At 34.7% G+C, this 12,818-nt stretch overlaps 1 protein-coding gene across 4 annotated transcripts in view; it reads right to left on the bottom strand.

Annotated features, from left to right (window-relative positions):
- PTPRK (protein tyrosine phosphatase receptor type K) overlaps window positions 1-12,818 on the bottom strand; it is a 554,818-nt gene that overhangs the window by 200,977 nt on the left and 341,023 nt on the right. For all 4 annotated transcript variants that reach the window (XM_068551059.1, XM_068551061.1, XM_068551060.1 and 1 more), the window contains exon 7: window positions 11,085-11,378. In XM_068551059.1, the coding sequence (XP_068407160.1) occupies window positions 11,085-11,378 (294 nt within the window). The remainder of the gene's footprint in view (window positions 1-11,084; window positions 11,379-12,818) is intronic.

Raw genomic sequence — 12,818 nt, 5'->3', positions numbered from 1 at the left:
AACAATAATTCTGCTTTTCAGTATTCCTCAGTTATATAATTTTTAAGGCGGTATCCAAATTGTTAAAACTGATTGCAAAAGTTTTAAAGGGAAACCTAAACTGGTTCACTTAAGCTGAGAAAATCAAATATTAATTTAATTCAATGAGCTGACCTGCTGTGAAAGTAACTGGTTCATAGCCTTACAAAAATGCGTGTTCCCATTGATGGACAGTAAGCCAGAAATAAAGAGGAGGCAGAAATTAAAGGATTATCTGAGCCAGCTGGAAGGAGGACTCAGAGAAAAATTTTTCTCCCTGTTGCTTTCAAAAATAAGCAGAGTTCTGTATTCTACTGATGTACTTTATGTGAGTTGGAAATACAGAGGAAAATAACCCATTTAAGTAAAATTAAATAGAATGAGTCAGTTTCCACATTCTGTCACTTGTTAGAATTTAACTAAGTTACCTGTTAATTTTACTTTTAAAAACAAGATAAATGAGAAAAGTTGTCATCTCTTCACTTTTTGCCCAGCTCTACCATAGTGCTGGTAGGAGTTCAAAATTCATTGACTAAATCAAGGACAACAGAACTGCTGGCCCAACCCATCAGAAAGTCTATGTTAATAACCTGATGTATGTAAATTGTGTTTTAAGAAAACAAAGCTTCATGCTCTACAGCATCATCACGTTTCATGATAATGCACGGTGAAGGAACAGCTATTGTTATCTTCATATTGCAGTTCTTAAACTACTAGAGTGAGCTCCAACATATCAGTCCAAAATCACAAATTCATCAATATACCAATTTGTTTTTAAGTTACATTGTTACATTTTTTCCCAAAAGCTTTAAAATGCCATCATAAAATGAGTGACAGCTTAAGATTATATTGTTCAGTATTGGAGAAATTAAACCTCTAAAACATGTTCTTAAACTTCTTTTATTGTTATAATTTACTGGATGGCAAAAAAAGAGTTAAAAAAAATTAATGAAGTATCTAAACAAACTTGGCAAAGAATACTGCCATTTATATTTCAAAACTACATATACATTCCACTGTTCACCTGTAAGATATATCTTAGAGAAGAAAAAGGTCTAGCAAAGCAATGTATTATGATTTCCAATAAATGTTACCGTAAATTTTGAGCGAGCATCCTATGTATATGGTGCTCTTGACTTAAGAAATGCCTAATAACTGGCAGAGAAATTATTTCACTTTCCTTCTATAATTACTGTTAAAAGGGGATCCTATTATATATATATGTATATATAATATGTTAAAACAAAGGTATTTTGACAATAAAGTATTATAGATTCACATGTAACAGTACAAAAAATATGATGTTCATATATTTTAACAGTATTGGCTTAAAAATACAGTAACACGTAAAAATAAACTTTTTTAATGATTATATTTTTATTACGAAGTACTACATTGAGGTAGGAAATAGTAACAAAGCCAGAAAATGAAAGATGAGTTATTTTAACTCAAACTCCACCCATATTATTTGGCCGAGACAATTAAAATGGACATCACTCAATGATTTCTAGGCCATATCATATGTAGTGACAGCTGAATTTGCACGTATCTTGCTTAGGGTGACATGAACGCATGAATTTCTGCCCTTTGAAGTTCATTTTTTGTTGGGTTCACAAAGTGTAACGTAACTTACAATACTCAAGATTAGAATCCACTCATTATTTTTCCTTCAAATATGCTTTTTTCTCCTCTGTAGTTTATATACAGGTTGGTGGAAAGGAAAAAGGATGGAAGAGTCATCCTTACAGCAATTATTAGCTATAATAAGGCCGTATCTTATAGGAAGACAGTGAAGATCAAAAAATGAAATTCTCAGATGATGATCACATCCTCAGATTTTAAGAGTAAAGTTAAATTATGAAAATAACGAGATACATCTTTATAAAGTAATTTTTTCCACTCAAGAAATCATACAGAATGACCAACACTCTTCAAAAATACTAACTATAACTAGAATGGTTCTAAATAAGTGAGTTCCAAAAATAATAAGCTGTACTCCTCCCCCACCAAACCCTGACCAAGAAAATGTGACTGCAATTTTTTTTTTTGCCAAAGCCTGACTTTAAGAATTTTGCTTTTTATTCCGAAGCAAAGAAAATAAATTATAATTCAAATAAGGAAGTAAACAGGCAATGACAATTGAAGACAAAGGTAGATTCTCTGGGTAAAAAGGAAGAAAATCAAGGACAAGTCTGTGTACTAGTGTAACCAAAATGGCACCATTGAAGAGGTCTGAAGTTCACAGGCTAAGTCACTTGAGCCCATCCTTCATACAGAACACATCCCTTAGTGTTTGATATCTTGACCCATAGCTTCTTAATTCTACCCATGTCGTTTTCTTCTTCAGATATTCTTATGTTATTATCACTAAGACATTATTAAGATATTATTTTGCTACTATTTCTACTTCCTAATATCAAATAAAAACCTAGGACCAGAGGGGATATCCAGGATATTTAATGGAACTGATGCTGTTATCCAAATCATTTTCACCTGTCAGCTTTATTGCATATGCAAAATTCAAAAAAAACAAATGAAGCCAATAAAAAGAGCACTTAATGATACTGTTAACAGACTCAGCATGTAGTAAAAAGTACTGTGGATAAATTAAAAGTGTCATTTTTTACTGGTTACCAAATGCTTTCTAGCAACCAAATAGGTCAAAAGAAGACAATTTTAAGCTGAAAGCAGCCCAACTCTATTTAATTAGTTACACAGCTATTAGAAAACGTGCCATAAACTGTACGTATGGTTAACAGTACATCCCATGCCTGAGGCAAAAAACAAAAGGGGCAGTGGGAAAGAGGATTTCATATTTGTTCAACTTTCATGACTCTTATACTGGGGTTCCTAGCATTATAGATCACTAGCAGAGTTAACAGAAGTTGCTTATATTATAAATTAATCTCTCTCTCCATTGAAATTTAGAATAACATTGCTATAATCCATGGGCCCCAGAGAATTCAAAAGCAACCACACAAATTACTTTGATAATTTAAATTAGGATGTGAGGGACTTCCCTGGTGGACCAGTGGTAAAGAATCCGCCTTACAATGCAGGGGACGCGGGTTCGATCCCTGGTGGGGGAACTGGGATCCCACATGCCGCGGAGCAACAAAGCCCGTGTGCCACAACTACAGAGCCCACGCGCCCTGGAGCCTGCGTGCCACAACTAGAGAAGAGAAAACCCGCACAGCACAACTAGAGAGAAGCCAGTGCACTGCAACTAGAAAGAAACCCCAGCGGACCGCGCGCCGAACGAAAAAGATCCCACATGCCTCAACAAAGATCCTGCATGCTGCAACTAAGACCCGACGCAGCCAAAAAATAAAAAAATAAATAATAAATCTTTTTAAAAAATTTTTAAAAATTAGGATGTGAGTTAATATTTTCAATTTAATGCCTCCATTTTTGCATATAGTTTCCCTATGTGTTAGAAGAAAGGAAAAAGAGAAGGCAAATCATCCTTATGGTGACTACCGGCTGCACATTGTTTTATACATTATTTCACAGTTAAGGAATTAGGGATACGGCTAACAAGTGTTAATCTAGCTGTGTTCAGGAAAGAATGGTTGATATTGTTTTCAAACATATTGCTTGAGAAAAATGGTTTTGGGGTCAGAAATTAACCTTCTCATCTCTGGAGTTCCAAAGTGCTTCATATTTTTATTATATAACTTACTATGTTTTTATTGGTATTATGGTTTCTAACACTAGACTGTCAGTACCTGAAGAGCAGGAAGCCTGTGCTACTAATGTTGTATCTTCTACAGTCCTCAGCATGGCAATGTATGCAACTCCGACCTCAGTAAAATTTATGAAATGAATAAATATCCCATCAAATACACAGTAGCTCTTGAATTTCTCTCCAATCCTTCATAATTTTCTCCTCTACAATAACGTATTATACCATGGATTTTGCATGCGCATTAAGGACACTGGTTGACCCACATATTTGAAAAAGAAAAGTAAATCAAACAATAAAGTAAGTTAGATCACCTATAAAATATCTTTAAAATCCCTTCAATGAAAGGAACTTTCTTGATTATTAGAAATGACAATATTTCCAGGAATTTATATATTTCCTATTTCTGATCTACAGTAAGAGAGACATGCTATAGTGAAGATAATAGACAGCATATTTTGATTATAAGCATGTTTTCATGGTCTTTCTGCTCCCAGTCTTTCCTTAGCTCTAACTCCTCTTCCACAGAGAGATGACCTTTCTAAAAGCAAATCCAGTAATGTCAATCTGCTTCTTAAAAATAACAGGATAGCAGCCTGGGCTACATTAGCCCTGGCCACATCCCATCTGCAGCTTCTGTTCTACCACAGCCCAGAGTCAGCCAATGCTCCATCTATTTTCATAATCCAAAAAACATCAGCAATGTTAACAACTGGGATAAGCATATGGTTCCCTCTGTTTTTTATTCTATTTTCTGTTCTTTCTGCCTTAAAAACTCATAGTCAATTTTTAAGATCCAGTTTAAAAGCCATCCTTTCCTGGTGACAGCTTCTCGGAAACACTTTCTTGAAAAACAGGAAGAGCTTCAGTGTTTTCACTTTGCATTTTACTCTTTGTTTATAGGGCTGTCCCTCATGACTACTAGGAACTTCAGTGCAAGGCACTGCTTGTATAACTTTGAAGACCTAGTACTTAACCCAGTGCTGTTAACAAACAACAAAGCCAATAAAATTTCTCTGAATAGATAAATGTCTTTCAAACTGAAATATTCCCTACAGAATCTGAAAAACAAAATCAGGTTATTACTCACTAAAAAAGAAAAAAAATCTATAAGAGGGTTTTTTACTCTTTTAGATTTTTAAGAAAATTGAAGAACTGTTGTTTTCCATTACTTTTCTTATGGCTTTTTATATTTAGTTTTTTTGACTTCAATAATAATAGCATTGCCTTTTAAAATTTTTGCTCAAAAACAGTAAAGAAGCCATGTAAAAATCATACTAATAAATTTCAAAAAAAAAATTTTAAAACAAGCACTGATATAAGCCTTCAACTGAAATCAAACCATACGGCAACCTTACACTGTTAAACCATACCAATCCTTACAGAGCTGTTTATTTTGTTTTTTGTTTAACTGCAAGGCTGAGTTTCAATGATAAATAGTCTTTGTGATTGATAACTATCTTAGACTACAATAAAAATCAATATATGGTTCCACTTTGCTGATGATACTATAGCCAAAAGGCCAAAATTTAATTCCTTACTCTGTGGTTTCTGGTGTATGCCTGAGTATTGTTTTGTTTTGTTTCCTTCCATTTTGGACTTAGGAGAGAAAAAAAATTCAGTTTTAGTAAATGTTTACGTTTAAAATAAGACACTCTCTTTTTCACTGCTTCATAGATCTACATTTTTCAATGACAATTGCCAAGAGCACTGGACTTCAATGTAGGAGTAGAGAGTAGCTTTCCCAACTGTGTAAATATACTACGTTCTGGACACCCTGAACTCTTGACTTTCCCTATGAAGGAGATGCTGTTAAAATGTCAGTTAATCATAAAGCAGTGCCACAATGGGTTACCCAGAAGCAGAAGGCAATTTAAAAGAGCAATTTTAACATGCAATTGCCAAAGCAAGCAATGCAGACAATTTCTGATGATGGCATATTTTATTTCCATTTAATAAGAGAAAGAGAAAACTGTATTTTCTTAGCTTCTGTACCAGATGGTATACCCAGAGGAAACAGACACACTGAAGAAACAAGTGTGCTTTCTTTGACTGTTCAATGGAGTTTTTGAATTACTTCCCACTTAAGACAATGTCACATTTATACCTTTTTAAAAATGTGTAAAATGCCTGAAAAAGCATTATGTGAACAATAACATGGGTCAGGCTGTAAGCTAACAACTAAGTAATCATACCCTTCAGGCACATAGAGAAGCATGAGGCAAGTGTAGGTGGCTACAGCCATCAGAGGCTGTAATTACCACCTCTCCTAACTTGAGTAACCCTGAAGCAGGTAATTGCACTTATCAAATGATTTTAATGTACTTCAGAAAGAAAACAAAGACACAGCTTTGGCAACTAGGTAGGACATTTTCGGAAAAGGATAGTGTAAAACATTTTTTACACTTCTTTAACCGTTTAAAATATCTAAGAGTGTACACTTGAGTGTTAAGCACACTAATCAATTGTGCTTTCAATAAAATTGAAGTTGCAAACATTAAGCTATGTTTTCTCAAGGAATAATTCAGCCATGAAGACTCAATTTTTTAAAATGTACATCCCTCCCAGACGTCATACTTTCATTTACTCAGGCTACACTCTTCTGAAAGGGGGGGAAAATAAAAAGATCGCCTATAGTAGGAGAAAGAGGGGAAAAAATTCAGGCTTTTCAAGTTCCAGAAAATGGGTGTGAGCCCCAGTTGCCCAGTTGGCTGAGGTTAGACAAATCACTGTTTTTTATTTTGTTTTTCCTGAATCTTACATTCACCAGCTACAAAATTGGGATAATAATATCCAAATAATTATAAAGCAGTACCAATCAATACTGAATTATGAAAATCTACACTTGCATTTAAAATACAAAATATACTCATTAATACATAAATAAAACCATTTCATTAACTTGCTGTAAAATTATTTATTGACAGATCTCTGCCAAGAAAGAAAAAGTTTACTATTGCCAGAAGTAAAATTTCAAAGGCTTAACTACATTAAAATGGAGTTTTTAAGATACTAAATAGTAACTAATTTACTCTTTGATAGGTCCCTAGTAGTCAAAAATTGTTCCTCTGTGATACACCAAAATAAAATAAGAATTTCTGAGAGACTGAAAGTAATCATCATCCCTTTGTTACCTATAAGAAATTCATGTGAAATTGATATCAGACACATACATATAGCTAAAAAATTTTATACTTATCTTAAAAGGCTTCTTGGTGGTCTAACATGTAGAATGCATTAAAATAGCTATTTCAAAACAATGAATATTTACTCAACCAGATGATATTAATGGTAAAACACTACCCTACAACATGACATTCTCCTAATATTTGTTAAAATGGAATGGTTTATAGAACCAGTATTCAGAGTTTGCACAATTTAACAGAATTAGATGGGAACTTCTCCAAAAGTTATGTTTGGTGTCTTAAAGGGATCATTTCCCCAGACTATGAAGAATTTTTGTACTAAATATCAGATAATATCATAGTGTAAGTTGTGTTCTATTTTGTTGTTATAAAACACCAGGCTGAGTCTAGTGATGATGCTGGTGCTGGTAGGGTCTGAGGGATCTTAAACTTGGGGAAAGGAACCTTGAAGGGAAGTGGATGGACATCATAAATTTAACCTTTACTGACTCTGTATTTAGACATGCAATGTTTATCAATTATATCCAACTTCTGCTTTTCAGGATTATTTAAAAATTAATAGAATATATAATTGCATAAGCTTTCCCTCTTTTTCTAATAATAGAGCAAGATTAGTAGACACTCCTATAAAACAGTAACCCGTTTCTCTCCAATCTACAACATACCTGGAAATCTAGTCTATAAGCGCTTTTTTTTTTTAACCATAAAACCTGCATCAAACACATCTTATGAGGACATTAATAAATTAATAGAGATATGTGACAAAGACTTACCACATGTGAAAGATAGTTTTAAAAAAAACTTTTTACAGTTGGAAGTAAAACTACAGATGAGTGAGCTTGATACCATTTTATGCCACAGAGCCCACAACTTAAATGTTTCTCAAATAACATATCAGAAAAAAAGACCAATATTATTTCAAAATGTAAGACATTTATAAATTTGAAAGCAGCTATGAGTGTAAGTTATTTTTACTCTATCCCCTCTCATACAGATAAGGTTATTCTCAAAGTAAAATACCTCAAAGCACTTTGCAGTTCTATTTTTACTTACTGCAGCTCAATATGCATTCTGAACATAAGTATTCAATAGGGATAAATCAGTGCTCATCAACATGTTGTTTTCATCCACTTAATACGCATAACTAGCCTTAAAACACAATTTCATTATCCATTCATCTGTCGATGGACATTTAGGTTGCTTCCAAGTCCTGGCAATTGTAAACAGTGCTGCAATGAACATTGGGGTGCATGTGTCTTTTTGAATTATGGTTTTCTCAGGGTATATGCCCAGTAGTGGGATTGCTGGGTCATATGGTAGTTCTATTTTTAGTTTTTTAAGGGACCTCCATACTGTTCTCCATAGTGGCTGTATCAATTTACATTCCCACCAACAGTGCAAGAGGGTTCCCTTTTCTCCACACCCTCTCCAGCATTTATTGTGTGTAGATTTTTTGATTATGGCCATTCTGACTGGTGTGAGGTGATACCTCATTGTGGTTTTGATCTGCATTTCTCTAATGATTAGTGATGTTGAGCATCCTTTCATGTGTTCGTTGGCAATCTGTATGTCTTCTTTGAAGAAATGTCTATTTAGGTCTTCTGCCCATTTTTGGATTGGGTTGTTTGTTTTTTTTATATTGAGTTGTATGAGCTGCTTGTATATTTTGGAGATTAATCTTTTGTCAGTTGCTTCGTTTGCAAATATTTTCTCCCATTCTGAGGGTTGTCTTTTCGTCTAGTTTATGGTTTCCTTTGCTGTGCAAAAACTTTTAAGTTTCATTAGGTCCCATTTGTTTATTTTGTATTTTATTTCCATTACTCTAGGAGGTGGGTCAAAAAAGATCTTGCTATGGATAAAGAAGATGTGGCACATATACACAATGGAACATTACTCAGCCATAAAAAGGAACAAAATTGAGTTATTCATACAGAGTGAAGTAAGTCAGAAATAGAAAAAGAAATGCCATATGCTAATGTACATATATGGAATCTAAAAAAACAGTACTGATAAACCTAGTGGCAGGGCAGGAATAGAGATGCAGAGTAGAGAACGGACTTGAGGACACAGGGGGGAAGGGGAAACTGGGATGAAGTGAGAGAGTAGCATTGACATATATACACTACCAAATGTAAAATGGATGGCTAGTGGGAAGCTGTTCCACAGCACAGGGAGATCAGCTGGATGCTTTGTGACGACCTAGAGGGGTGGGATAGGGAGGATGGGAGGGAGGCTCAAGAGGGAGGAGATATGGGGATATATGTATACTTATAGCTGATTCACTTTGTTGTACAACAGAAACTAATACAACATTGTAAAGCAATTATACTCCAATAAAGATATATTAAAAAAAACCCCACAGTTTCATTTATTTGCCATCTCCATTGGCCCTCACACCAATGGCCGATTTCAAATAATTCCTAAGTTAAAAAATTACATTATATTAACAACACATTGTGTGGTACTATGAATTTTTAAGGATCTATTTTGATGAAATAAAAAAATAAGAAGGCAGATGAGATATTTAAAAGAAAGAAGTTAGGGCACAAAAAGTCACAAGGAAGATCTCTGGAATAGTAAATTAACACTTATTATTTTAATTTGTATATACCTTATAAGGATTAAATGTAGGCAGAAAAAGGTAATTTTATCAGAAAATATGTGTAGGCAATATCTTCAGTAAAATGGACATCACTATTCATCTTTTTATGTTAGCATTGGATATTAAATTTGGAAGAGTGAGCTACTTCTCAGTTTCCATATTGTCTCCTTTTTAAATTATTTCTCTGACTAGTTGAGGTTGTAGAGTTAAATTGTTTTTCCCCTTAGGAAGTTCATCTACTACAATAAGAATAATTTGTCACATTACCTAGAATGACAAGACTTAGCTGTACAACAAATTTGAAAAGCAAATTGTGTGATTTAGGCTGAGCCATGGAGACTTACCCAGTGTTTTTGAGGTTAAGCTATTTTTCAACCACAGGATAAATGTATGACACCAATCAGCAAATTACTAGACTCTCTATTGTCTACATCTGAGACTAATGATGGAGCAGTTAAGCTTCCTATTGGTGAGCATTTTTCAATATTAATATATGAAATATATTAATATTCACAATTAATATATAAATATTAACATATAAAAATTGAGCCAGAATAAAAAATATTTACGGATGACAGTACATTAGGTAATTGCATGGATTTTGCTTTGATCTTAGAGCAGTACTCTTTGTGGGTAGCCTCAGAATACTGTAACTGCTAAACAGGTGTTAAAGAAATAAAAGACATTTTACAGGCATTTACATTTTCATAGATCCCCATGGTCTTAGTTTTCAATATTCAGAACCTAAATCTATAAATGTTCAAGACGCATAGACCCAGGTACTAACTTTGCAGGTGTTTCAACATAATGCTTGATGGATAAAAAATGTCTCTTTCACTGAACTAAAAAATTAAACTATTTTCAATAATAAAATAAACAGTGCACTAAAACTATACTCTAATAACTTAGACCAACTTTTCAGGGGCTTCTAATAAATAGCTAACATTTTCTCTCATTATAACAATCGTACAATAAGGAACTAGGATGTATGCTTTTATATTACTTTTTATTTCACTTTTTATTCTTTCTTTGTGTTTTCTCCATGCGCTATTATTTTCACCACTCTGTTTCAGGCATTAGGAGGGCAATACAAGGCTTAAACATAAGGAAAGCCTCTGTATTTTACAGCTGGGTGCCAAGCTGCTGCATTAATCCTCAACAACAGGATTTTCTGAATTGAAGGGTTATCTTACTGAGGATTGGCTCAGAGTAACTTTTCTTATGTGTATTCTCAGATGTGGCCTCTGCACTGACCATAACAAAATTATCAAGGAAGACAATTTCCACATAGTAGAAAGGTATTCAACATTTGCTTGAACTGCAAAGGTTTTCTCTCTATATAATACATTCACCTGCATCAATCAGAGATTTTGGACTAAATACAAGCAAGCTGAGCAAAATTACCATGAAAGAAAAGACTGTGGATTCATAATACTACTGAAAAATAAAAGAGAAACACTCACACTGCCCTTAAATCAGTCAAATTTATGACATACTTAAGGTTACAACTGGAAGTCTTAGAATAGTGTGACTAATCATGTACCAAATAATTAGTACTTTTAATATTGTATGAATATTATATGTCTTATGCTAGATTCCTTCACTGGCAGAGTGGCCAGCTCTTCAGTCTTACCTGCACATTTGGTTCTGGTGATTAGTGGAGGTCCTGGAAGCCCCGTCCCGCCTTCACCAGGTCTTGTAAGTAGAACACGGATCTCATATTCAGTATCTGGATCCAAATGCCATAATTTATAAGTTGGAGCATTGACTGCATGGGTTTCTGTCCAGGATCCTGATGTCATTCTGTACTCCACTTCTTTCAGAATGATGGGACCATCGCCAATGATGGAGTTGGCATTTAGCTGAATCAGCAAATATGTAGGCCCAACGCCAAGCAGCTGGGGAGGAGCAATGGGTCTTGGTGGTTCTAGGAGAGACAAATGTGCAATTTCATTAGTTAAAAATCCAAAAGACTATAGTACATAGATATAGTAATATCTCTTTAAGTCTAAAGGCTTAAGGAATAATTTATTTAGGAGTTTATAATAAATACTTAAAATTGGGAATGAGTGGTCTGGAAACTGTACTTTTAAAGAGCAAATACTTTCACAGATGGAATATGACCCTTTTACCACAAGTTTTCTTTTATTAAAAACATACCTCTCCAGGAGACAAATTTGTAAAGACATGGTAACCAAGGGAAATAAAGAGAAAATATTTAGGGATGGATAGCTCTGATTAGCTGCTAAACACAGTACAGTTGATCTTTGACATTCTTGGCGTACTAAGACATTTACAAATCTCCAAATTAATGAATACTGCTATAACTCATTTCGTTCATGAAATATGCCCAAGTATTGTTTTTGTTTTTGCTGGTTTTGTTTTGTTTTTTTTTCTTTTTACTTCGGCAGACTTCCTGCAGATGAAATGAAAAGAAGGCAAAGCAAAGCTGAACTCAGGGGCTGATGCCCGGTGCTGACTTGTTTCCATACATCCACCTCTCAGTGTAGGAAACTGAAATTTACACGGAGGAAAATCACAAATCACTCCGTATCACTGGCCTTTGGGAGTAGCATGTGATAAGGCAATGCATCAAGTATTAAACTCAAATGTCAAAGGTACACTGTAATTTAATTTTAAATAGCTTAGATATTTTGCTTGAAAGAAACTTTGGGAAACATAATACCAATGTTTGAACTTATGGAAATAATGAATTAGAGCATTTTTTCCCTTAAAAACAATGAGGTAAAATTTGATACTGAATTTTATGGACCCCATAGCTCTAGCTCTGTCCATATGGCCTCTAATTAGTACATTGCTATCAGGTGGGATCTTCTTTGAATCTCTGAAAGAACACTTATTGGTGAGGCCAAAAGACTTTAAAGGAAAGTGTTAATCTATAAAAAGTGATAACTGCCCCTAAATTCTTTTAAAGGTATTTTAAAAAAGAGTTAAAGCAAATTATATGAAGAAATACTATTAAATGGGAGGAGCTTCAAGATGGCAGAAGAGTAAGACGCGGAGATCACCTTCCTCCCCACAAATACATCAGAAATACATCTACATGTGGAACAACTCCTACAGAACACCTACTGAACGCTGGCAGAAGACCTCAGACCTCCCAAAAGGCAAGAAACTCCCCACGTACCTGGGTAGGGCAAAAGAAAAAAAGAAACAGAGACAAAAGAATAGGGACGGGACCTGCGCCAGTGGGAGGGAGCTGTGAAGGAGGAAAGGTCTCCCCACACTAGGAAGCCCCTTCGCGGGCGGAGACTGCGGGTGGTGGAGAGGGGAAGCTTCGGAGCCACGGAGGAGAGCGCAGCCACAGGGGTGCGGAGGGCAAAGCGGAGAGATTCCCGCACAGAGG

Source organism: Eschrichtius robustus, chromosome 9 (assembly GCF_028021215.1).
Source record: "Eschrichtius robustus isolate mEscRob2 chromosome 9, mEscRob2.pri, whole genome shotgun sequence".
In the NCBI taxonomy this organism is placed as follows: Eukaryota; Metazoa; Chordata; class Mammalia; order Artiodactyla; family Eschrichtiidae; genus Eschrichtius; species Eschrichtius robustus.
The sequence above is the reverse complement of the archived record's forward strand: the minus strand, read 5'-3'. Positions and strand labels throughout refer to the sequence as shown.